Source organism: Sus scrofa, chromosome 9, assembly GCF_054392235.1.
Source record: "Sus scrofa isolate SSC_HxYL_T2T_F1_AM1 chromosome 9, Sscrofa_HxYL_maternal_Yorkshire_Landrace_v2.0, whole genome shotgun sequence".
In the NCBI taxonomy this organism is placed as follows: Eukaryota; Metazoa; Chordata; class Mammalia; order Artiodactyla; family Suidae; genus Sus; species Sus scrofa.
In genome coordinates, this window is record NC_139391.1 from 86771897 (window position 1) to 86797464 (window position 25568).

Here is a 25568-nt window from a genome sequence, read left to right on the forward strand (position 1 = left end):
TAAAATCAGCTTGCCTCCCCTGGACTGTGTTTATTTTTAGTTTTATTCTTGAGCCTATGAGGAAAATACACAAACCACACACACATACACATTTTGAAGTCCTTTAAAGTCATTTTTTTTCCCCCAAACACTTGAAGATTTTAAGGGACAAAATGATAAAGAACTTTCATTGATGTTCTCGATATTAGGAAACACCTGGAGCAAACACTCCGAATGAGAAATACACAGAGGGAGACAGGACTATGTTTATTATAGAATTCAATATTAAAATTTTGTGCTTGCTTGAGGAGGCTAAGATCCAAACTCATTTTGGTTTCCTAGTGTAATGATGTCACTATTTCTGTTATCACAGATACCAATCTGTTTATATTTTATCCTCCCCAAACCCTACTGAAACCTTAATGTATAACTTATGTTCATGAATGGATAAACATAGAATAGTAATGTCCTTACCTTGGACTTTCTGTTCAGAACTTGTATCTGGAATGAGTAACAATGTCCAAAATGCTGAATTTGTTATTTTGATGAATTAAAATGTGAAATAATTTCATATTCTGTTGTGGGCAACAGTTAAGTTTGACTTGGTCAAAGGACCACAAGAAGGTTTTAAACACAATTATTTTAATTCTATAGGTTCTTTCTAATCCAGATGAGTTCTGTGTTTTATAGGGTTTACAGATTGAGTTTTAACTCAATTATTTGGTGCTCACCAATTTCAAAAAATGTAATAGAAAATGCTTTTGGAAGAAAGATTTTATGATCTTAAAGATCTACTAAAATGGAACTTAATAGTGTGTTAATTAATAGGTTAATTCAGTAACTTTCAATGTGCACAGCTTTGTGTAAGACATTTTTGCATATGAATAATTTATACACCTTCCCTGAAAATTTACAACTCAAAGGTAAAATAACACAAAAAGTGATAAAACCCGGGTAAAATGTGATGAGTGCTCTGAAAGAGCCACAAGGTGTGTGGTTATGTTGGAGGAGAGAAGACTTGATAGAAAAAAGGAAAATGAGGGTAATTGGGAAGGATCTTGTGCTAAGAGAAAATCATGGGAAACCTGGAAAGTTTAGAGCATGGTAGTCAGCAGGACCTGTAGTTGGAATTGTTCTTCCTATTGCAGTTCTCTGAAGCAAGCTGGATTTCATCCAGAACATTCTACTCTAAAACCTAAATTCAGATGAATTCATGAGGATTATTCAGAGGGACAGACCGAGAGAAAGTTCCAAGAGGGAAAACTTTCAGGGGAAAGTTGAGGGGAAGACAAGGTCTAACTAAAGGAAAGCAGTTACAAGGAAGATGAAAGAGAGCAAAGTCAGACTGAGACAGAAAATGTACCCAGTGTAAAAATGAAACAAGCCAAGTAAGAGGAAGAAAGGGGAAACAAGAAGTGGGACGTAAAAGAGGACAGAGGAAGAGTTATCTTTCCTGGCCTCTTGTAATATCTTTCTGTAATACCCTTAGCATACATTACTTCATTTTACTGTTTTATTTGGTTTCCTTTACAAACTAAGAATTTGTTGAATGTAACTTTTAAGTTATTGTATCGGTCCTTCCTAAAAAAAAAAAAAATTCTGCTTTGTACCTAATGGTTTAAATGCATCTACCAACTAGTCTATGCAAGGCACTAGGGATCCAAAAAATTGGATTACAATATGCAACATACAAGGAACTTATTCAAGGGTTGGAGAGGATGCTCAGAAACTAGAATTTTTTTGGGGGGGTGGGGTGCTGTGCCCAAGGCATATGGAAGTTCCCAGGCCAGAGATTGAATCCAACCAGTAGCTGTGACCTATGCCACAGCTGTGGCAATGCCAGATCCTTAGCCCACGGTGCCACAGTGGGAACACCAAGAGAAACTGGATTTTTAGACATCACTTGGGATGAGGGGGAATATAAAATGTACAACAATAATGGAAAAGAGTTTGGCAGTTTCTTACAAAACTGAATACACAACTACCATATGACACAGGAATTTCATTCATGGGCATTTATTCCAGAGAAATGAAAGTTTATATTCACACAGAGGACTGTACATGAATGTCCATAACAGCTTTATTTGAAAGACAAAAACTTAAATCATTCCAGATATCCTTCAACAGGTGACTGGTTAAACAAATGGCATATCTATTCCAAGGGATGTTACTCAACAACAAAAAGGAACAAACTATCGATAAACACAGCAACTCAGATGAACCCCTCAGATAATTGTCCCAAGTGGCAAACAAACAAACAAACAAACAAAAAAACAAAAGGTCTCATGCTCTATGATTCCACTTACACTTTTTTTTTTTTTTTGTCTTTTTGCCATTTTCTTGGGCCGCTCTCGCGGCATATGGAGGTTCCCAGGCTAGGGGTTGAATCGGAGCTGCAGCCACCAGCCTACGCCAGAGCCACAGCAACGCTGGATCCGAGCCGCATCTGCAACCTACACCACAGCTCATGGCAACGCCGGATTGTTAACCCACTGAGCAAGGGCAGGGACCAAACCCGCAACCTCATGGTTCCTAGTCGGGTTCTTTAACCACTGCGCCACGACGGGAACTCCCACTTACACATTTTTGAAATGACATAAATTTGGATTTGTTAGTATCAGAGGTTAGGGATTAGGTAGGAAAGAGGTGATTAAGGTGGGAGGTGGGTATAGATATAAAAGGGCAACATAAGGGATTTTTTTGGTGATGGAACTGTGCAGTATCTTGACTGTGATGGTGGATATATAAATGAATACATGTGATAAAATTGTATACATGGGGTAAAATTGTGTAACTGTACAAACACGCATGGATGAGTGCAAGTAAAATTGGGGAAACATGAAAAATATAAGTGGGTTGTATTGATGTCAGTACCCTGATTGTGTCATTTTGTGCTGTACTTTATACTTTAGTATGTGGTAATATACTAAACTATACATACGATAGTTTAACAGAGTGTTACACTGGAGGAAAATTGGTCTGTTGCTCTATGTCTGTCCTTCCATCAATACTGAAACCAGACATGGCCCTGTGGGCTCCTGGGTGCAAGAGCCTTTCCTTGTCCCCCATTTCTTGTTCTTAGGAAATGTGCCTCTTTCAGCCACCATGACCTTCCCTCAGTTCCTAGGGACAGATTCCAACAGTTGCTGATTAGGGAAGGGAGGGGATGCGAAGACAAGGGAGGGAGACTCTAGGACAGCTTGGAGTCTTTCCTTGTCCTTCTCCCTGGCTTGATTGCACCCCTGAAAGCTAAAAATTAGGAACCCTGAGCACAGTTGCCTGTGGGTTAAAAAATATTAGCATATGATGTTTTTCAGGAACTTTTCTAGTTTGTTTTAATCTCTGATCAATATGCCCTTTTTGCAAGTATTGTTATTCTAAGCAATAACCCAAAAGACCACCATCATGATCATCTCGTGACTCCAGCTTCGATGCCTAAGAGTCCCGGAAAGAAAGAACAATGTATCTTTCCTTCCAACCCTGATTCTTACCCAGAAACCCATTTTTCTCCTTTTAACTATGAAACTTCCTGCAATCCTTCCCAAGGCGGGGTGGGGTGGGGTGGGGGGCACAGTCTTTAGGTCATTAGTCTGCTCTGACCCTCCTTTGCCTGGCAAAGCAGTAAAGCTATTTTTTTCTCCTTTACCCCAAACTCTGTCTCTGCATTTCAATTCAGCATTGGCAGACAGATGCCAGATTCTGGCAACAAATTTTTGGGCTTCCCTGGGATCTGCCTATGGGCAGGTAGCCCCGCAGGGCTCTTGGCTTGATTGGATGCTCTGAGGTTTCTCTCCACTTGTCTCCCCTCCGTTCGTGGAGAATTGTAGGACTCTTTCAGGGCCAGATCACTGCGAGTTTCCTGCCACAGGGTCGGGTTCCAAGCAGTTCCGACTGGCCATCTAGGAAGTTGGAACTCCAGGTTGGAAAAGTGGTGGGAAGGCAAGGACCACCCCAACAGCTGCCGAGGCTCCACTGTCCTTGGGGGAGCTCCTTCCTTTCCCTCCTCTTCTGCTGACATAAACTTCCCACTTCAAGAAAACTTTTTGGGAAGGAGAAAAGTAGCGTCACACCTCTGCCAGTATCTGGATGTGTCCCCTGGCATGCACTCAGAGACCCCTTAGACCTTGTCTGTTTGGGGAACCTTTGGTTCCCATTTGGGGATCTTCCTTTTAGGGGGGGAATCCCATCTGTAAGGTGCTGCTTGGACTAAGGTCCTGGGTTTAGTAGGACTTGGAAGCCATTCTGGAGAACCTTTGGTTCCCATTTGGGGATTTCCTTTTGGGTGATCCCATTTGTAATTTTGTGGCTTTCTCTTGGCTGGTGAGGATTCTGATTTCACTTTCATTTTTGCGCGCGAGTATTTAATTCCATTTGATGGTACCCTAGAAAACATTTTGACAGAGATTCTAGCATAGGCCTCAGTTTTGTGAGTTAAGGAAAAACAAAGCCAATCTGGGAAACATCTCTGAAATTGCATCAGGCAATCCTCTGGGGAAGATCGCAGGCAACTAGATGACTTTTGTCTATGAACCAATGACTGAGATACCTTGCTTGGCTTGTTTAATTGGAAGAGACTGAGGAGTCTGGGCTGGGTGTTTAGATAAGAAGCTGATCTGATGCCTTTCCTCAATTTGGCTACCTTAATGGACTTTGGCGGAATAAAGGTGAAAATATTACTTGAGAGCATTGCTCCAAAGAAAAGGGACAAGACTCCTCCTGGCCAGTTACGGTTTTCTCAGGTGACTGAGAAATTTAACGGGGGTAGTGGAGGCTGAGTCCTCACACCATTCAGTAGTCCCATAGGGAAACCTACTCATTAATTAAAACCTGCTCAACTGGGGACGTGAATAAGAATCAGCCATTCAGCGATCTGAGCACCCTAGATATTTCCTAGATGCCACTGGGATACTCCAGACACGTAAGAGAGAGCTGAAGCAACTCTGGGATAAAACCTAGGGGAATTAAGCTCTCAAGCTTACCCCGACCACTCAGGGTGCTTGAGGACCTGCTCACCCACTGATGGACCAGACCCAGCAGCCGCAACCAGGATCTTTTGGTTCCTGGTCTCCTCCTGGCCAGAGTGCCCTGACCTGGTAAGGTAAAAGAGACTTTGTTGACCTTTTCCCCTTACCTTATTCCCTCAAGCTAGCCCCTTTTCCTCCCTTTGAAACCTTTGAAGTCCCAAGATACTTCTGTTGACTCTTTTTGCATGTATAATTTTTTTTAAAAAAAGCAAGCTTGAGAAAACATCTTTTCAGAATTCTGACCTTGAGGGAGTAAGTCTCCTAGAAAGGAGAACTTGCTTTTCTCTCCCTGTGCCTTGAGACCTGAGTTCTCGGGAACACTTATCTCATCTAGACCATCTCTAATTCCTGAGACCAAAGGAAAAAAAAAATGGGGAAGAAGTCTTTTCAGAACTTCCTTTTAAACTAGTGAGTTTTATTTGCAGTATCTGCCTCATGACTAAGCTTAGAAAATGAAGCTATGAGATCTCTGTATCTGTCTGAGTTTATATGTGCATCATCTATATCTTTGGGATGCTATTATCAAAAATTAAATGTAAATAAGCTCTACTTAATTGACTTAAAGGAAATTAAGCACATATATAAATTCTCAAAATATGAAAGGGAACTGATTGGCCAGAATTAATTTTATGTTCATGTGAACTGGGAAATATTCAGTACTAAATTAATATATTGTATTATAATTAAAGTTGTTGATCTAATTTTTATAGACATGTCAGTAGAGTTATCAATATTAAGTATAAAAACTTGGACCTAGGTTTAATAGAAGTCAAATGAGACACTGAGATGTCAGTTACTAAGCAGAGATACTAAAGGTATTGAGGACTATTAATATGTTCAGTGCCACCATGAGATGTTCCCTATTAAAAAAACACACATTTTTAGAAATTATAAAAGACAGTCCCATGGTTGCTTTAGAAAAGTAGAGTGTGTGTGCTTTCGGTAAAGAAAGAATGAGGAATGGAATTACATTTTATTAAGGGAAGAGAAAGACGGCATCTTTAGCTTGTTGCTCTGAATGTAAAAATAAGGAGCAGAAATAAAATATGGGTAAAGAAAGTGATGCAAGGTTTGTGGGAAGTTGACGCTTCGAAAATAATTCTGTGCATGGTCGGGACTAAGTTTAGAATAAATTTAATTGAGTAAATTAATTTTAAAAGTAAGCTGGTGCAAAACTTGAATTTGGCTTTTCTCTCTCTGCCAAGAGAACAAAGTCTTAGAATGCCAGTTTTGACAACAGATTATGTAAAGTCCTTTGCCTTTAGGTGATCTGTGTTTTCTTTTGAGATCTAGTAACTTTGGGAAAAGTATTATCCACAATGAACTATAATTCTCTCTGTCCAAATTTTTTAATGAACTTTCTGTCAAATTCTAATTAAAGTTTTTTTTTTTTTTTTTTTAACTTCAGCTAACTTTGGGATGGTTCAGAGGGCCCCGAGGTATCCCAGAGTTAAATTAACTAGGAAAATATGTAGAGAGCATTATCAAATGAGTGATAAGCATCTCCAGCTTATACAGTATGATGTCTCAACAATAACCAAGTTTCTTTGTCAGTTGCATTGTAATCAGATCTTTAATGTGCCTTCTTGAGTCTTTTGTCATTATAGGCAGCTAATGGGCTTACTCTGATGCCTTAGCAAAAATGCTTTCTCTTCAAGGAGGTCTATAGAAAGGACTTTTTGAAAAATATGAATTCCTGATTTTGAAACCATAATGCTGAACTAGGTCCCTGCACTGGACTGGTCTATAGAGAGGACTGCTGACAAAATCATGCTTATATGGAGGAAAAACCATACTAGGATGAGATGATAACATCAGGAGTAGACAGCTGGCTCAAGATGCTGGTCCTGACTTATATGATGCTTTATAATGTTTTCTTGACTTCTTGAACTTTTGCATATGAATCAAATGTTTTTCCGTCAGGAGTATGATCCAATGCTAAGCTTAAAAATCAATCCACTTGTTGGGTTGGTGACCAGTTACCTTTGTCTAGTACTTCTGGGTTGCTTTGGTGGGTTTCTCCTCTCGAAGGCTCTGGATGAATAACCTTTAAGAAATTTATTTTATTACTTAGTGGAATTTTTCACCTTGCCAATTAATAATACCTGCTCTGACCCTGACCTTAAATATGAATTTTCTTTTAAGGTCGCTCAAGCTCAGAACAATGAGCTAAGTCTAACTCAAAAACTGTAAGCATAATATACGGCACAGGAGTTCCTGTCATGGCTCAGTGGTTAACGAATCTGACTAAGAACCATGAGGTTGCAGGTTTGATCCCTGGCCTTTCTCAGTGGGTTAAGGACCCGGCGTTGTCGTGAGTAGACACGGCTTGCATCTGGCGTTGCTGTGGCTGTGGTGTAGGTTGGCGGCTACAGCTCCGATTAGACCCCTAGCCTGGGAACCTCCATATGCTGCAGGAGCGGCCCAAGAAATGGCAAAAAGACAAAAAACAAACAAACAAACATAATATACGGCACAGATGAACTTTTCCACAGAAAGGAAAATCATAGACTTGGAGAATGGGCTTATGGTTTCCAAGGGGGAGCGGGTTGGATGGATTGGGAGCTTGGGGTTAATAGATGCAGACTGTTGCCTTTGGAGCAGATTAGCAATGAGATCCTGCCATGTAGCACTGGAAACTATGTCTAGTCACTTATGATGGAGCATGATAATGTGAGAAAAAAGAATGTATACATGTATGTGTAACTGGACCACCATACTGTACAGTAGAAAAAAAAAATAATGTATTAGGGGAATAAAATTAAATAGAAGATAAAAAAAGAAACACATGGATTGGAAACCCAACTAAATGTACTCAGGCCAGGCTTCTGACTTTGTTCGGGGTATTTCTGTTTCAATCTCCTCTTCCTCATCTGTAGATTGGACATAACAATATGATCTTTACATAAAGATTTATTTAAAAATGGAGTAAATAAACTCATTGTACCTTCCAAAAAAAAAAAAAAAAGAAATAATGTGTACATGCATGCGTAACTGGGTCATCATGCTGTACAGTAGAAAAAAATATGTATTGGGGAAATAATTAATTACAATTAAGACTAAAAATATATATATATATATATATATAATAGCAACTAGAAAACAAAGAACAACAACAACAAAAACCCTGTAATATCATGTTTATTAGAAGGGAACCTCCCACACTTATGAAATGGATTTAGTGGTTAATACCACACTCTGGGCATTTAAGTTTAAAGGCTCTTCTATGTTGAGAACAATTAAATCATTCTAACAATGATCAGCCCAAGTAACATTAGGAAAATATGCTGGGTGCCTTATGAACAGTGCTTACATATTATTACCCTTGAAGATCATGGCTGATGTAGAACAGGCTGGGTCAGACCTCTGGAGATTCACTGGGTTGCACCAAATGGTATTCAGTGAATTTATAGTACTAATTTATGACCTTGGCTTCCAGTAGAATGAATAGGAAGATGTACTCTAGAACTCCCTCAGAGTCAAGGTCATATACATAACAGCTTAAAGATGACACCAACCAATCTACCATTGGTTAGAGCCCAATGAGTTAAGAAATCTGTATTCCAATAGTATGACAACTTAGCAGCTATTTTTGCACTGTCAGTGGGATTGGAGCCTGTCATCGGCCACATCAAAGCCTTAAGGAATTTCACCCAACAGATTTTAAATGATAGTAACCAGGCTATTAGCCTACTGAATTCTGAGATCCTATGCTGCTTTAGAGCCTATGCTGCTTTAAGTGACCCACTCCCTAGTCTTGACAACATATTCTAAAACTGTTTTGGAGTAGGAAGCTATTGGCTTAAATATTTATTTGTAACTCTATTAGCTATATTGCTTGTATTTTAACTGTCTTATAAGATTATTGTTCCTTATTTTACCAAATGGGTGACTGAGCCTCCAAGAAAAATAATTATGACTAGGTGACTTGAAGCAGTTAACCAAATATATAGTTCTTTACTGTAATAGTATAACTCTAGATATGGGAAGATGCAACAAGAGGGAGTATTTTCCTGGACCATAATGACCAGAAAGACAAGTGGTCAAGAGACTTTTGGCTACTGTAATAAGGCTAGTCCAGTAATAGCACATTGAGTGGCCTACCAGTGAAATCTTTGCCAGACCTGGAAATGAGCATTTCTAGCACCTTGGAATGAAATGGTCATGAAATGCCTCCTAAAACTATCCTCCAATTTACGACAATGACGGAAGCCTGTGAACTGGAGATTGGCACTTGCCATCTGCCTCTACATAAATTGAGTCATGAGCCATTACAGTTGCTGACTTTCAATACCCCTGAAAGATCTCAGGGCTGAAATCAGAAGTGAGGCACTCTGTGTTCTGGGAAAACTGGCAAAACAGGTCTTCAGACAGTTAAATATTTTCAGGAGAATATTTTATGAGCCCAGTTCTTGCATCTCCTCATATAGAAAAGCACTAAAATCTTTAACAATGATATCTGCCTTGGCCATTGAGGAAAACACTATTAAAAATGGAGTAGCTATGGGTCAGACAAGGCTTTGTATTGCTGAGAACTTTCTGAGCTGTGTCAGACTTGAATGCCACCACACATTCTTGAAACAATGTCTGCTGGCAGCCAGTAGTTGCAACCTTCTGGCTTCCAGGAATCTTGTAACTACTAAATCGAAATTACTTTAGATCAGACATTGTGGGAAAAAGGAAATATGTAATGACCAGTTGCTCTTGTTGTATATGTGTTAGTACCATATCAGAAATTAAAAAACCTTTTTAGACAAAGGTAGACAACTGGCTACCTAGCTACAAGTCTCACCAAAGTGACAGTTTCAGACGTAGGTTTGGGCTAATTCTCATGAATTCTCAGGGAATGAGATCTCTTTTGTTTATTGAAGTTCCAGTTGTCACTCCTTCTACTTTTAACAGGGTCTGTGGCACTAGAATGTTCAAGGGATTGAGATCCTAATCATATAAGACTCAGATCCAGGACTTGGAACTGAGGAATATTTCTGATGGGGTGTCCATTCCCCAGATTGAGGTAGGACTATACCCCATTTCAGCAGGAATTAGCAAGAGTGATCATCGCCCATTCCCTGGAAGACTTGGGGAAACATAAAACAGAGGTGAGGATTTAAAACTAAGCACCCCCATACCTAGTTTCTTTGCTGAGTTTATGATTAACATGTCTACCCAAAACAGTTATTTCCTTTCTTGCCCAACACCTGTTCTTCTCCAGATTGAGGAGTATCAGAGAAAAGGAGGAGGGGGAATGAAACCGGACATGGCCCTGTGGGCTCCTGGGTGCAAGAGCCTTTCCATGTCCCCCATTTCTTGTTCTTAGGAAATGTGCCTCTTTCAGCCACCATGACCTTCCCTCAGTTCCTAGGGACAGATTCCAACAGTTGCTGATTAGGGAAGGGAGGGGATGCGAAGACAAGGGAGGGAGACTCTAGGACAGCTTGGAGTCTTTCCTTGTCCTTCTCCCTGGCTTGATTGCACCCCTGAATACAATCGCCTGAAAGCTAAAAATTAGGAACCCTGAGCACAGTTGCCTGTGGGTTAAAAAATATTAGCATATGATGTTTTTCAGGAACTTTTCTAGTTTGTTTTAATCTCTGATCAATATGCCCTTTTTGCAAGTATTGTTATTCTAAGCAATAACCCAAAAGACCACCATCATGATCATCTCCTGACTCCAGCTTTGATGCCTAAGAGTCCCGGAAAGAAAGAACAATGTATCTTTCCTTCCAACCCTGATTCTTACCCAGAAACCCATTTTTCTCCTTTTAACTATGAAACTTCCTGCAATTCTTCCCAACGGGTTGGGGGGGGCACAGTCTTTAGGTCATTAGTCTGCTCTGACCCTCCTTTGCCTGGCAAAGCAATAAAGCTATTTTTTTCTCCTTTACCCCAAACTCTGTCTCTGCATTTCAGTTTAGTACTTTCAGGCAGAGGCCAGATTCCAGCAATAATACCACACCATCTTAATTACTGCAGCTCTGTAGTAAACCTTAATATAAGATAGAGTTAATCCTCCTACCTTATTTTTCTTTGTCAAGATTGTTTTAGCTATTCTAGGGCTTGTGCATTTTTATATAAATTTTCTAGCAAACTTATATAATCTGTAATAAATCTTGCTATGATTTTGATAGGAATAACATTAAGCCTAAAGGTCATTTGGGTGAAAACTGATGTCTTTATTATATCAAATCTTAACTGTGTCTTTATATTTTTTAAGATTTTTGATTTTTTATCATCATTTTGTAATTTTTAGTATATGGATCATATACCTATTTTGTTAAATATGTATCTGAATATTTCATCTTCTTTGGAGTGTCTTAAATAGTACTGTGCTTTTAATTTCAATTTCTGCATTTTCATTGCTTATAAGAAAAATGAGACTGCTTTTTGTTTTTGATTAGTCTTTATCATGCTGCCTTGCTGAACGCATTTATTCTGAAGGTTTTTTTGGTAGATTCATTAGGATTTTCTATGTAGACCTCCCTGTCATCTCTAAATAGAGACATTTTTTTCTTCCTTTCCAATCTGTTTTTTTTTTCTTTTTTTTTTTTTTACATAATTGCAGTAGTTAGGGCTTCCTCTGTTATGAAGAGTTGGAGTACTTGCCTTGTTTCCCTTCATAGGGGGAAAACATTCAGTCTGTGATCATAAAGAATTATGTTAGCTAAAATTTTTTTGTAGATGCTGTTTATCAAGTTGAGAATCTTTTTCTGCATTCCTAACTTGGTGAGAGTTTTTATCATGAATGGATGTTCGTTTAACATAATCATTATACCTCTCTTTTTGTGGTTTATATGTAAAATCACTGCATCCCCAAAATAATTTTAGGAAGTTTATAGCATAGACACACATATAACATAATGTAACGTAACAAAACACAAAACAACAAAACATGAAAGCATTAGGAAAATCAGCAGAAGGAAAATAAATGAAGTCATTCAGAAAGTTCATGTTTCTGAACACTTACTAGAATTTCATGATGAGTTTGATTCTAGTTTTTATATTCAAAGGCTAGCATTGGTTTCATTAAGACATTTCAACCTCTTTAGAGCAAGGACTCTGGTTTATTCGTACTGTTAGTTCCTGGCCTAGCTCAGTAGATAAACATCTACAAATAATAGTATAATTATCTTCCTTCTAGTTCATTCATTAATTGCATTCCTGTCCATTTACATCTACCTAAGGAGATTCAGGTTTCAACTTGTACTCAAGTGAAAATGTTTATATCAAATACATCATCCTTTACACCTTTTTATAGTAATCCTTTTTTTTTTTTTTTTGGGTCTTTTTAGGGCTGCATCAGTGGCACATGGAAGTTCCCAGGCTAGGGGTCAAATTGGAGCTGCAACTGCTGGCCCACACCACAGCCACAGCAATGCTGAATATGAGCTGCATTCAAGACCTGTACCACAGCTCATGGAAATACCATATCCCCAATCCACTGAACAAGGCCAGGGATCAAACTTGAGTCCCCATGGATACTAGTCAAGCTCACTAACTGCTGAGCCATGACAGGAACTCCCCTTTTGTTTCCCTCTTAAAGCATCTCTGTACAAATCTCTCTGTATGTCTTTATTAGTAATATAGTTTATGGATGGAAAAGTAGATAAAAGAATGACCCCAGAGCCTTTTCAGACTGAAAATTGAACATGTTTATGTGTTTGATTTCTTTCAACAACAAGTTCACAAAATTGGTATCATGTCAAATACTTTTCTAGCTACTGAATTTTTTTTCCTTGCTGCACAGGTCCCCTTTGAGAGAAAGAGAGGAGTTATAAATAAATCTAGTTCTTTCAGAGTTCCCATTGCAGCTCAGTGGATTAAGAACCCAACTTAGTTTCTGTGAGGATGCAAGTCGAATCCCTGGCCTTGCTCAGTGGGTTAAGGATCTATTGTTGCCACAAGCTATGGCATAGGTTGCAGATACAGCTTGGATCCTGTATTCCTGTGGCTGTGATGTAGGCCTGCAGCTGCAGCTCCAATTTGAACGTTAGCCTGGGAACTTCCATGTACTATAGATGTGGCTGTAAAAAGAAAAAAAATTTTAAAAAATCCAATTCTTTCTTTCTTTAAAATAGCTGACCGACTTACTCTCTTCAACTTTCTTGAATACTCTCAATTGGGATTCTGGATGAACAATAGTATTGTTACAGCTTCTAAAAATTTGTATATCAGGTATCCAAGGAGGAAAATAACTTACCCAGTCACCACAAAATATTACTGCTAATGAGAGTCTGAGTATAAAAAATACCTATTACTATTGTAGTTTCTAAGATTCTGTGCTTCAGAGTCACAGAAACCTGCCTCTGAATCATGTTCTACCAAAGGTCAGATTTATGACCTTAGGGAAGTTCCTTGGCTTCTCTAAGCCTCTATATTTTCTGTTGTAGCATGGTACAGAATTGTTTCTGTGGCACTGGGTCACTTGATGATTAAGTGAAATCATCCACATAAAGCACTAGTACCATGTCTGGCCCATACCAAGCGTGCTATAAATACAGGATTAGCTGTTATTACTTCTAGAATCATTTACGATTTTCACACAGCTCAGGCATATAAAAGTTTTAAAATGCTTTTTATAAATTTTGAGCTCCCTGCGAACTGTCCTGGCTCTGATCTTTGTGTCCATTGAAGGCACTGGGTCTAAAAACTGATGTTTGGACATCAGTGAAGTCACCTGGATGGGATCTGTATTAAAATTGTGAACATTAAGTGTATCTTGTTTGTTAAATCCCTGAGGAAATACTGCCTATGTTAATGTTCAAAAGATGTTATCCTGCCTATTCTTTATTTTCCCTTTTCATTCAGAGAATATTATGCCAATAAGATAGTGAAGTGGGGACACTGGGGCCCAAGAATAGGATAAAGTCATGTTACATTCATTTGCCTATTCTCGGAGTGTTGTGGATGTTCATATTCCTCACAAAGATTAACATCCTGACATGTTGGAAGCCTGGAGATTAATGCTGATAAAAGCCTAAAACAATTAAAAAGTGTTTTTACAGCCTAATCAGACCAAATGAATGTGAATCCCACTGGAATATATAGTTATATCTTCCTGAACATAGTCAGACAGTGGTATTTCTTCTAAAATTAAAAAAAAAATGAAAGCAGGAACAAAACAATTCTTTCAGTTATTAGCAAAGGAATATTTTATATTAAACCATTTCTACCAAGAGATTGTTCTGTTGAAGATGAGCAATTTACATATAAATTGATTGCATTGGAAAATAACTCAAAGAAAATTTCTGAGCTTTTTCATATCAGAAATTCTGCCTTCATACTGTTTCTTGCTTGACAAATGAGCTGCTGTCATTGCCGTTTCAGGAAAGGAGTGTACCCAGGATGAAAGCACAGCGGCTGCCATCTTCACTATTCAGATGGATGATTATTTGGGCGGCAAACCAGTGCAAAATAGAGAACTTCAAGGCTATGAATCTACGGATTTTGTTGGCTACTTCAAAGGAGGTCTAAAATACAAGGCAAGCAGCTCTCTCAAATTGTTTTGTGACCCCCCCCTTCTCTTCTTTTCCATCCACACCTCATGTCTTCATAGAATCAAAGTTTACTGAGGGCATAGTTTTTTGTTTTGTTTTGTTTGTTGTTTTAATCACTCATACATCCCTGGTACTCTTTTAGACACATAATAGATGCTCAAATGTTTGTGAAATATCTGATATAATGTATGAAATAGTCTAACTTAGTTTCATTTGATAGGCTAATTTTCAATAAAGTTAATATGGGCAACTTGGGCATTAACAGTTTTTGTTTTTGTTATTCTAAAGAATTGCTTAATCTGCTTCAAGTAACCCACAACTTGGCTATTTCAGTTGTTCTGGAATATAATAATATAGTATTTATAACAGTTATAATTTCAGTTAATGCAAAGAGCTATACATACATTTCCCAAATAGTATGGTTTGACCTTAGAAATGATATAGATGAAACCACTGAGTTGAACATATGTGTGGTTCAACCTCACAGACTTGTGCACATACACTGCCACAAACACACATGTTTTTGTGTTTTGGCCTGAAACATTAATCAACAAATGGCTTTATTTTTTTTCTTTTAAAACAATTTTTTATTACTCAATGAATTTTATTACATTTATAGTTGTACAATGATCATCACAACCAAATTTTATAGCATTTCCATCCCAAACCCCCAGTGCATCCCCCCAGCCCCCAAACTGTCTCATTTGGAAACCACATGTTTTTCAAAGTCTGTGAGTCAGTATCTGTTCTGCAAAGAAGTTCATGTGTCCTTTTTTAGATTCCACATGTAAGTGATAGCATGTGATGTTGGTATTTCACTGTTTGACTGACTTCACTTAGCATGATAATTTCTAGGTCCATCTATGATGCTGCCAATATTGTTATTTCTTTCCCTTTTTTGGCTGAGTAATATTCCATTGTGTATATGTACCACATCTTCATCTACTTCTCTGTTGATGGACATTTAGGTTGTTTCCATGTCTCGGATATTGTATATAGTGCTGCAATGAACATTGGAGTACATGTATCTTTTTGTGTCATGGTTTTCTCTGGATACATGCCCAGGAGTGGGATTGCTGGGAAAATGGCTTTATTTATTTTATTTTTTTTGTCTTTTTGCCTTTTCTAGGGCCACTCCTGAGGCATATGGAGATTCCCAGGCTAGGAGTCTAATCAGAGCTGTAGCCACTGGCCTATGCCAGAGCCACAGCAACGAGGGATCTGAGCTGCATCTGCAACCTACACCACAGCTCACAGCAATGCCGGATCCTTAACCCACTGAGCAAGGCCAGGGATTGAACTTGCAACCTCCTGGTGCCTAGTTGGATTCATTAACCACTGTGCCACGACGGGAACTCCAGCTTTATTTTTGATACAAACAAATAAATAAACATAGTCCCAAATAGTTAAATAGTTTTATACCTTTAAGGCAACCTTCAGTAAAGGATTGCTTTTTCTAGAATTCTTTCAGTGACCCTTGCAGACTGGCCATCCTTCACCATTCCCTCTTCCCCCAAGAGTGTTCAATTAAAGTGAAGGAATAACTTCTTCAGACAACAGTCTTTTTCAAAACCAAACGTGCTCTAGCAGGTGTTCTACAGACCCTCCCACACATCTCCAGCACACTAGCCTAGTGAAGATCTAAAACCTCAGAACTAAACTAGTTCTGAATATATACTAAATATGCCTGCTATGATGCCAGAGTCTATTTTCTACTTTTTCCTGATCCAAGCCTTAGTCGAATATTTTTTGATGCCATTGAGATCAGGACAAAAACCTTAAAAGTTCTCTTTCTTTCTTAAAATCATATTTTTTACTCTAGGCTAGAAACTATTAAATATGAAACTGTAACCTATGATTTTATTTAACTCACATGAGTTACCACAGTTTATGTCAAATGATCCTGAGACACCCTGCATGCCAGTGAACCCAAGGTTTTGTATAAGCTAGGGTTTGTAGTCACTGAAAGAGTGTATGTACCATCTTCTTAGTTATGAACCCATTTCTGCTTCAAGTGGCTTGTTTGCCTCAGGGCAATTACATGAGCTTTCTGTGCTCAGTTAGCTCAAATGGGCAATGGGTTTCACAGCAGCTTTCTTGTACAGGTGTTGTAAGGATTAAGGATTAAATTAAATAATAAAAATACCCTCGTTATAATACATATGCAACCACTGGGGACTTAGTCCTTCTGGCTATTAGCAGGACTTCTGAGATCAAACTTCTGGATACATATTTAAAAGTGGACATGATAAAAGTAATTTTACAGTTATTGGATAATTATCTTCCAATTATCAACATCAAAACCACAACAAATCAGCCTTTTTTAGAAATGGAGGCCAAATTTATTAGCAAAAAAAGAAATTCGTTTACTATCTTATTAGTGACATTGAACAGATAACAATGTATGTAGTTGCAACAATGCTTGTTAGGAAATGTGGAGGCACAGATAGTTTACCATCCTGAATAGCAAAGACTATAATGTTACATAGTTAATGTCATGCTTAAAGGAAACAGCTCTGGGCAAGGTGCAATTTGTACCACTATCATGCTATTAAATAAACTGAAACTTAGAGAAACTGTGTTAACTTGCCAAGCTCTCATAGCTGGTATGTGAATAGGTGACTATTTGACTCCCTCCAATGCCTAAGCTGGTAATCATGATGCTATGATGCTTTCAACATAAATAAATGGTTCAAATACAAGGATAAATTTTTTATTTAGGATTATTCTGTGAAAAGGATATTGTGTCTATATGAAATGGGAAAAACTTGACAAAGTCTGCAGTTACCAAGTCAACAACAGCCACATTTAGTAGCCATATGTAATATAAAGATGCAGGTAGGAAACAGACTCTCATCCCATGTCACTTAATCAACTTGAGGGTTTTTTCTCTGTGAGGTTTTTATAGGGAGTTGGGGAGGGGTTATAGAGGACTAATTACTTACTACTACTTTTTCATATTAACTCTCTGGTTAAGCATTTTCCCAAGCTGAACAAGATCCACCCCCAGCCATAATTTTAAATAGCAACAGTCAGACATCTGACAGACATCTGCCTGTCAGGCAGTAAAACTGCATTTATGGCATCCTTGCTTTAGAGGATCATTCACCTTGCTTCCATTCTGTAGAATAGGTAGAAAGAGTCAGGGAGTTCCTAGAGCTCATTCAAACAGTATCCACAGAAGAACTATTTACTGTCTGATACAGACATATATGAAACAAAAGTTTTTCTTTTGTGCAATTTTGGCAGCAAATATTAAAGATAAAATTAATTTTTAAAATACTGTTAGATGTTCACAGACTGTATAGCACTCTAATGGTTCACCATATGAAATTATCTTAAATGTTATGTAAGTATTCTCAGTCTTCATCAACTCTATATTTTATAACCCTTTTTTTTTTATTACAGTGTCTTTATATTGTTTTTTTTTTATCCTATCACAGTGTACTTATTTTAAAAAATTAAAATGGCCAAGCATAGTACTATGGAGATGAAAATCTTGAATTTATTTTAACTGTATAATAGTTTGTGCAGTCAAGAAAAATGGCAATGTTTGTATGCCGAGACTAACTCAGCAGGTGAGGGCTGAAGAACGGGTGCTGTGGAGCTTAAGAAAAAAGTTAATGTAAAACAAGACACGGAGACATTTGTCTTAATTAAAGGTGGGAACTGGGAGACTCAGGGTCTCAGGGACCAAGGGGGTCGCCTCAAGAAACCACACTGCTTTTATGGTGCTCTTTAGGATTACATCAAGTGAGGAGGGGGCTATAAGTGCAGGATATAGTTTTTTTTAAATTATTTTAAATGTTCTTTTATTATTTTAAAAGTCCTATAGCTGGTAGATGGTCAAGCTTTTATTCTGACCTTTAGGCATTTAACAATCATTAGCATTGAGGAAGCTTGGCCTCAACTATCTATGCATAGCATCTAGAGACTCATCACTGTGCTTCCACAGATGACATGCCTATCTGTGGCAACCCTGCCTGCCTAGGTTTGCACCGGTTCTCCTTGCTGATGCATATTCTGCTAACAACCGCTCATAAACTACTTGGGACTTGAAGTTCCTCTTTCTCTTATTCTTAAGAGGACATATCATGCTGTGATGCTGTGCAAAGGGCATGCCCATTTGCACAAGTCCAGCATGGCTAGACCAAAGCATTATGTCCTCATTCAGCTGACAATATGAATAATTTATGCCTTTAGGTCTTTGTTCTTAAGCTTAAGTCATTTACCAGCACTGCAACTGTTTTTCAAGCAGAGATATGGGGTAAAGTAAAGCAGAACAAAATGGAGTTTTCAGCATAGAAAATAGAAGCCAAAGGCTAAGAAAATATTGTAGAAACATGTCTCCCAACATTTGTAAAATTATGAACTGGGAAATGGTTATGTATTTCTAAAAACTTGTGCTTATAATTGTTCTGAAGTCAATATCTACTCTGTACTAATAAAACCATTTTATTCACGAGGGCCTTTTCTTACAGAAGGTGAGAAATCTGAGGTCAATGGAAATTTAAAGAATGTACGAAGGATTACATAAGCAGCTTAACTTCTTTCTTTGGATTTACCATATATGTTTATGCAATAAATTTAAAAGTTGGATTACTTTATAGGTTTCTTATACTGGTAATTTTCTTTGCATGTTTTCATTTGTTTACACTGTACTTTTATTCTGCACATTATCTCATAGTTAATTGTGGAAGTAAATAAAGATTGTTGTCCATAACCTTTAATTAGGGGAAATAATAAAAAAGGTAAAAGCTAATATTAAATGATGCAAGAAAATGTGCTTGATACCATTGAACATTTTTCTTCAGCATTTCTTAATTCGGTGTGGCTGTACCTTGATTTTTGTTTTGCTTGTTTTGGGATGTGCAACCAGATTTAGAGTATAAATACTTAAGCCTGGCATATTTTGTGAATTCTTTTTACCTAAATAAATAAATAGATGAGATGATTTTTTTTCAGTGTAGAAACAAGGACTTTGGAGTTCCCATTGTGGTGCAGCGGAAACAAATGCAACTAGGAACCAAGAGGTTGGGGGTTTGATCCTTGGCCTCAGTGGGTTAAAGATCTGGTGTTGCCGTGAGCTGTGGTGTATGTAGGTCACAGATGCGGCTCAGATCTGGCGTTGGTGTGGCTGTGGTGTAGGCTGGTGGCTACACCTCCGATTGGACTCAGCCTGGGAACCTCCATATGCCATGGGTGTGGCCCTAAAAAGACAAACAAAAAAAAAAAAAACAAAAAAAAAGGAAAGGAAAAGAAAATGAAAAAAAGAAAAAAGAAAAGAAAAAGAAACAAGGACCTTAATTAGGAGCAGCCCTTTCCTGTCCAGCACTCGGCACTCAGCTTCCATCTCTGAGGCCGTGAAGGTGGAATTTCAGGCTGCCTGGTTCTCTGGACCCTCCTCCTCTGTACTAGTGACCTCTGACTCTCCTTTAGCTTCCTGCCACCTTTTTCTATGAAATCCTTATCTGCCCTCTCTTTTAATGGTTCAAGAATCATTAGTTCCCACAGGACAAGAGCTACAATTTCCTATTGTTTATGTAGCGGGTTTTATACACGGAAGGTTCTCAGTGAATATTTGCAATATTAAATTGAATGATTAAAGTAGGAAGGACCAAGAGCCTAAAACAGCAAAACAAAAACCTGTTGATTTGCCAGAAATTCTGGCATTTGCATTTAATTTTCCACATGCCCTTAGGTGGCTATTTTATCTTGGCACAGTGGGCTCTTTGGCACCAACACCTATAGTTTTATAAGCTGCTGTGTCTAGTTCAAAGCCTCATCTGTTTTGTTTTGTTTTCTGTTTTTCTCCCACTGATCAGGCTGGAGGTGTGGCATCTGGATTCAACCATGTTCTCACAAATGACTTGAGTGCCCAGAGGCTCCTGCATGTGAAGGGTCGGAGGGTGGTCAGGGCCACGGAAGTTCCCCTAAGCTGGGACAGTTTCAACAAGGGTGACTGTTTCATCATTGACCTTGGCTCTGTAAGTTTTACACACATGGCAACCTTTGAAGGAAAGTAAACTCTCATCAAATCAAACCAGATGTCTTTGTCATGGAGGATAATCACTTTTCATGCGCCCTAGAAAGAGGTCACGTTTATGTGAGATGCAATCATATCATATGACTAACTGGCAAGTATTTAAATGACACATAAAACAGGACTTCACAGTTTTTATTTTCTTTGATAGGTTTAGAATGGATGAGTGATTTAGTTCTTCCTTCCATAGAACAGAAATTGAATGATTTTTAATATTATTTCCCCTTCTCACCGAACAGAGCTTCCTCTAATTATTTTTATCCTTAAATGCGTGTGGGAAAACATTACTTGAGGGGGAAATTGATTCCTCCGGGAAGCAAAGATTCAAGAATTTATTTATTTATTTATTTATTTATTTATTTATTTATTTTTGTCTTTTTAGGGCCGCACCTGTAGCATCTGGAGGTTCCCAGCCTAGGGGTCGAATTGGAGCTGTGGCTGTTGGCTTATGTCACAGCCACACCACACTAGATCTGAGCCATGTTTGTGACCTACATCACAGCTCACGGCAACCCTGCATACTTAACCCACTGAGCCAGGCCAGGCCAGGGATCGAACCTGTATCCTCATGGGTACTAGTCAGATTCGTTTCCAATGAGCCATGATGGGAACTCCAGATTTAAGAATTTATAACGGATATAGGATGAATCTAAACAGCCTGCCTGGAAAGTTTTGGTAAAATATTTTTACAAATATTAATATATCTCTCATGTCCACACATAATTCTATTTCATACTTTTTACTTCTCTCTTAGTTATTATAAGAAAAGGAGCAGGTAAAAATACGAGGTGTCTTAATGGGATGGGCAATATCTGACTTATGTTTTCTTCCAGGAAAAGAAGCCACTCTAATGTGTCAGGTGTACTTATTATTATCATGATGAAGAAATATTATTGTCAGGTCTTATGCTAGACTCCAGTAGGTAGGATTTAAGTTGTGTTTTTGAAACTATTTAGAGTTTTAAAAGTAGAAACAAAGGGTATTCCCTACCACTGAAAGCCCACGTGCAGAGGCAGAGAAGGCAAGAAAGCACGTTTATATATACGTTTATACGTTTATAATGTCCTTTTTCTTCTTGGCATCATAATTCTTAGCACAGCACATACATCAGCATTCTGATATCATCCCTAACATTTCTGCATCAAGCATTGTACAGGGACTTAATCTGACTTGCATTGCTTCAGTTAGCATGAGGCCTTGGACTGGTTATAGAACTTGCCCAAGGTTGTGCAGCCAGAAATGGTGAAGCCAGGGTTAGACCCTGCATGTGTCTGATTCCCTCCTGAGCATTTATTTTACTACCTCTCCTTGGGCAGTGTTTTGGAGAAAAGCATCAGATAGAGGCCAAAAGAATTTATTTCATATGTGCAGAGAGGGGACATTGAAGATTTTGAAAATGGAGCTCTACAAAGTTCTATTTGAGCAATATTAATTTGGCAAGAGCAGAGAGTAAATACACTAAGGTTATAAATGGTTTGGAAAATGACCCGAGCAGTAAACTTCAGTGGGTTCTCTAAGTTGGAGTACACCTCTAGTTTTAACCCTGCTAATGTATAATCTGACTGTCTTGGATTATACCAGTTTGGGTGCACAGTCAAGGTCATGGTGTCAATGCCGAAAGTACACTTCCTAGTGTCACACTTAGTCATCTGCACCCTAAATGGCAGTAATCTTGCACTGTATCGCAGAGAGTGAATTTCATGGAAACCTCCTTTTTGACCTTAAATGCTAGCCTGTTCTCCTAACTGGGCTTAAGTCCTGACCTTCAAATGTGGGCAGAAAAAAATACTACTCTTGCCCTCCATTTCCCTGAAACCACAACCACCGCTTATACAAATAGACGATCAGGTGTGTTAAGTCACACAGTTCCAAAAGCAGTTATGGCACTCAGAGCCCCTCAAAGCCTCTGCAAAATAATCATCTCTCTTGGCTACTTAACTTTTATAGCCCTTTATCCATTTATAATTTATAAAGTAGTCTATATATATAATGTGGTATTGTTCATGGAAAAGGGGGACCTCAGTTTTCACCCAAGTGTAGTGTGATCTCAGGTTCTAATCTATAGAAGTCAGGTATTTGATTTGGTGAGCTCTGGGCCCCCTACACAGGAGAGACATTTCCCACTGATAAATGTAATGCATCACTGCTATTACTTGAAAACATTTCTTTTGTCCAAAAAATGTTTTATATGTAATGCAACTACTTGACAAATGTAATAATCTCTTTAATTGTTGCAAGTAGTATCAAATTGAGCTTTCCAACTATCTATTCTTTGATCTTGAGAAAGTCATTAACCTCTGAGTCTTAACTTCCTTGTTCTTTTTGTTTCTTTGTTTTGTTTTCATCTTGACTCTGGTTTCTTTGATTCTACTGACCTTATCTGGCTATGATTCAGTCTGGTCTGACACACAGTCACATCTGTGAGTGGCAGTTACTATTCCTCCCAGTTTCACAAGAAGAAAAAAAACCTGAGAAGATGTGAGCAAGTCACCTGTATGAATGCATGTCGAGTGGTGACCTGGGATAAGACCTGGGTTTCTCTGTTCCTCATTCAGATCTTTTTCATTACATTAAGTGAACTTGGTAGTATAGAAGGTGATGTGGCTCTTTAACAGGGTATCTTGCAGTACTTTCAGGATCTGGTGAATTCAGAACTGAGTATTCCTAATGTGGTTTAGAATCTAGTGAAAGTAATATTATTAATGAAATTATTATTTTGTTCAACAAGTATTGAGTTTCCACAATGGGCCAGATAGTTGAAGGCTTTGATAGACTGATTGTAGTTTTAGTAAAACAGGCTCTCTTCTGATAGGTAGTATCTGCCCATAAGTGTATGACTCACAAATCCAGGCTCTTATAATAGGAGCAGAGTCTTTATAAGGTTAAAGCATACTTATACGTTTAATGGTAAATTTTCTTTATTTTGTGTGGTCCATTTTCTTTAATGATTTTCCAGTTATCTCCTGTTCTCATGCCTGAATAGAGACATTTGGAATGATTTTATTGCAGAGACACTTGAAGCTGATCATCTCTTATGTTGTGAAAGTGTGTCACACTCCAGAAGGGCTCCCCTGGTAGGAATCAAACCCTGGTCCTAAGTACATTAGAACAAATGCTCACATGGTCTTTGCTCATGTTACTAACCTTTAACCTGCTGGTATGTTGCCAAAAGTTTCTAAATGGTGCTAAGATCTTGCAAATGCCTTGGGGACTTTATTTTTGGGGTGTGTCACAGTAAACAAAGAAGAATAGAATCAAACATGTCTCATAATATTTTAATAGCAGTTATTGAGTTAATTATTTCATAATCACTTGCTGTTTTCGTGGGCACAAAGGGAAGCCAAGTGCTGTTTCTTCAAGTTTGTTTCTTTACTCAAGTATGAAAAAGGTAGGTTAAGCATCTAGAGCTCTCACCCAGCTAAAGCCAGCTGGCCACCACTAAGGTTATGGATGTAGCTTAAATGCTGTGTCTTGACTGTGTTTGAGGGAAGTGAGCTTTTTTTTTTTTTTTCTTTTTTTGAGAAACCATCACTCTTATTAAAATGATGTGCCACGTACCTTAGAGACATTTGCCGTGATAGGATTTTAGGACACAGTGAATACTCCCTAGATGTGACAGTGTCACCTCTTCAACCTAAAGCAAGACATTGTAAGATTATTCATTTAATCACTCTGAGAGTTAAGAAAATCATCAACATTTTAGAGGATTTGGATAATTTATCTTCATTTATTTATTTATTCATTTGTCTTTTTGCCTTTTTTAGGGTTGCTCCTGTGGCATATGGAGGTTCCCAGGCAAGGCGTCTAATTGGAGCTGTAGCCACTGGCCTACGCCAGAACCACAGCAACGCCAGATCTGAGCTGTGTCTGCAACCTATACCACAGCTCATGGCAACGCTGGATCCTTAACCCACTGAACAAGGCCAGGGACCGAACCCACAACCTCATGGTTCCCAGTCGGATTTGTTAACCACTGAGCCATGACGGGAACTCCTTGGATAATTTATCTTTAGTGTTGTTTTCAGAAAATAGTCTAGAACATGGCTAGATTTCACAACTTGGAACTTCCTGAGTCTTTGGAAGAATGCTCAGAGCTGTGTGTTTTCATGATGGTGAATTTGTAAATCATTACTTTCCCACTCTTCTTAAAGATATGAGATATATATAGAAATTAACTAATACAATTGCATCTAAATATATTTCAACAAAACCTCAGTAACTCCAGAATGTGAATGAAAATGAAAAAAAAGCCCATATTCTCAAATTTTGGGATCAGGAGATAATTCTTTTAGAAATACATGTCAGAGCCAGCCAGTATTGGAGAATTGGGTTTCATAAGAGTAGGACTCTGTGGTGAATTATTAATCATGATGTTCTGCATATTCTGTTTCCCTCTTAACTTGTTTGGGCAGTTATGCAGAATTGCCCAACTGCCCTTGCTATTTATAATCTGTCATGCCCTCCCTCATAGGCAGTCATGCTGCTTTGAAAAAACAGCCTACACTTCCTCATTGACCAGTTGGTCTTCTACCCACATCTTCTAACCTTTACTCCCATCATTTCTTTGACATTGTTCTTATGAGCATCAATGCCAGTGGACACTTTTTGATCATTTTCCTTTTAATTCCTATTGCTGCAGTTGACACCTGCTTAAAATTGACTCCCTTCCACTTCAGTCTCACTCTTTCTCTGGCTTTCTCTTTCTCCTCCCTGTCAAGTCACACTTTCTCATTCTTCTTCACATGGTCTGCCAACCCCTGAAGTGTTTTTTTAAGGATTCTGCTTTGGATCATTACCTTCTCTCTCTCTATTCTTCCTGAGGTATTGTTGACCAACCCTGTAGGCTCTAAGCTCCTAAATATGCCTCTATTCTTCTCTTCTCCATCACCACTGATCTACTCTACCTCACATAAAATTCCTTCCTTTCTGGTCACCAAGTCTTCAGCGACCATCCACACCCACTGCATCCGTCTGTCATTCTCAGTCAGAAATGTTTTTAAAAACACATGTACATGTCATTGAAAGGTA

At 38.3% G+C, this 25568-nt stretch overlaps 1 protein-coding gene across 1 annotated transcript in view; it reads left to right on the forward strand.

The window, feature by feature from the left end:
• SCIN (scinderin) overlaps positions 1 to 25568 on the forward strand; it is an 82027-nt gene that overhangs the window by 1281 nt on the left and 55178 nt on the right. Inside the window, 2 exon segments of the mRNA NM_001244731.1 lie at positions 14328 to 14482; positions 20323 to 20484. Of these exon segments, the coding sequence (NP_001231660.1) occupies positions 14328 to 14482; positions 20323 to 20484 (317 nt within the window).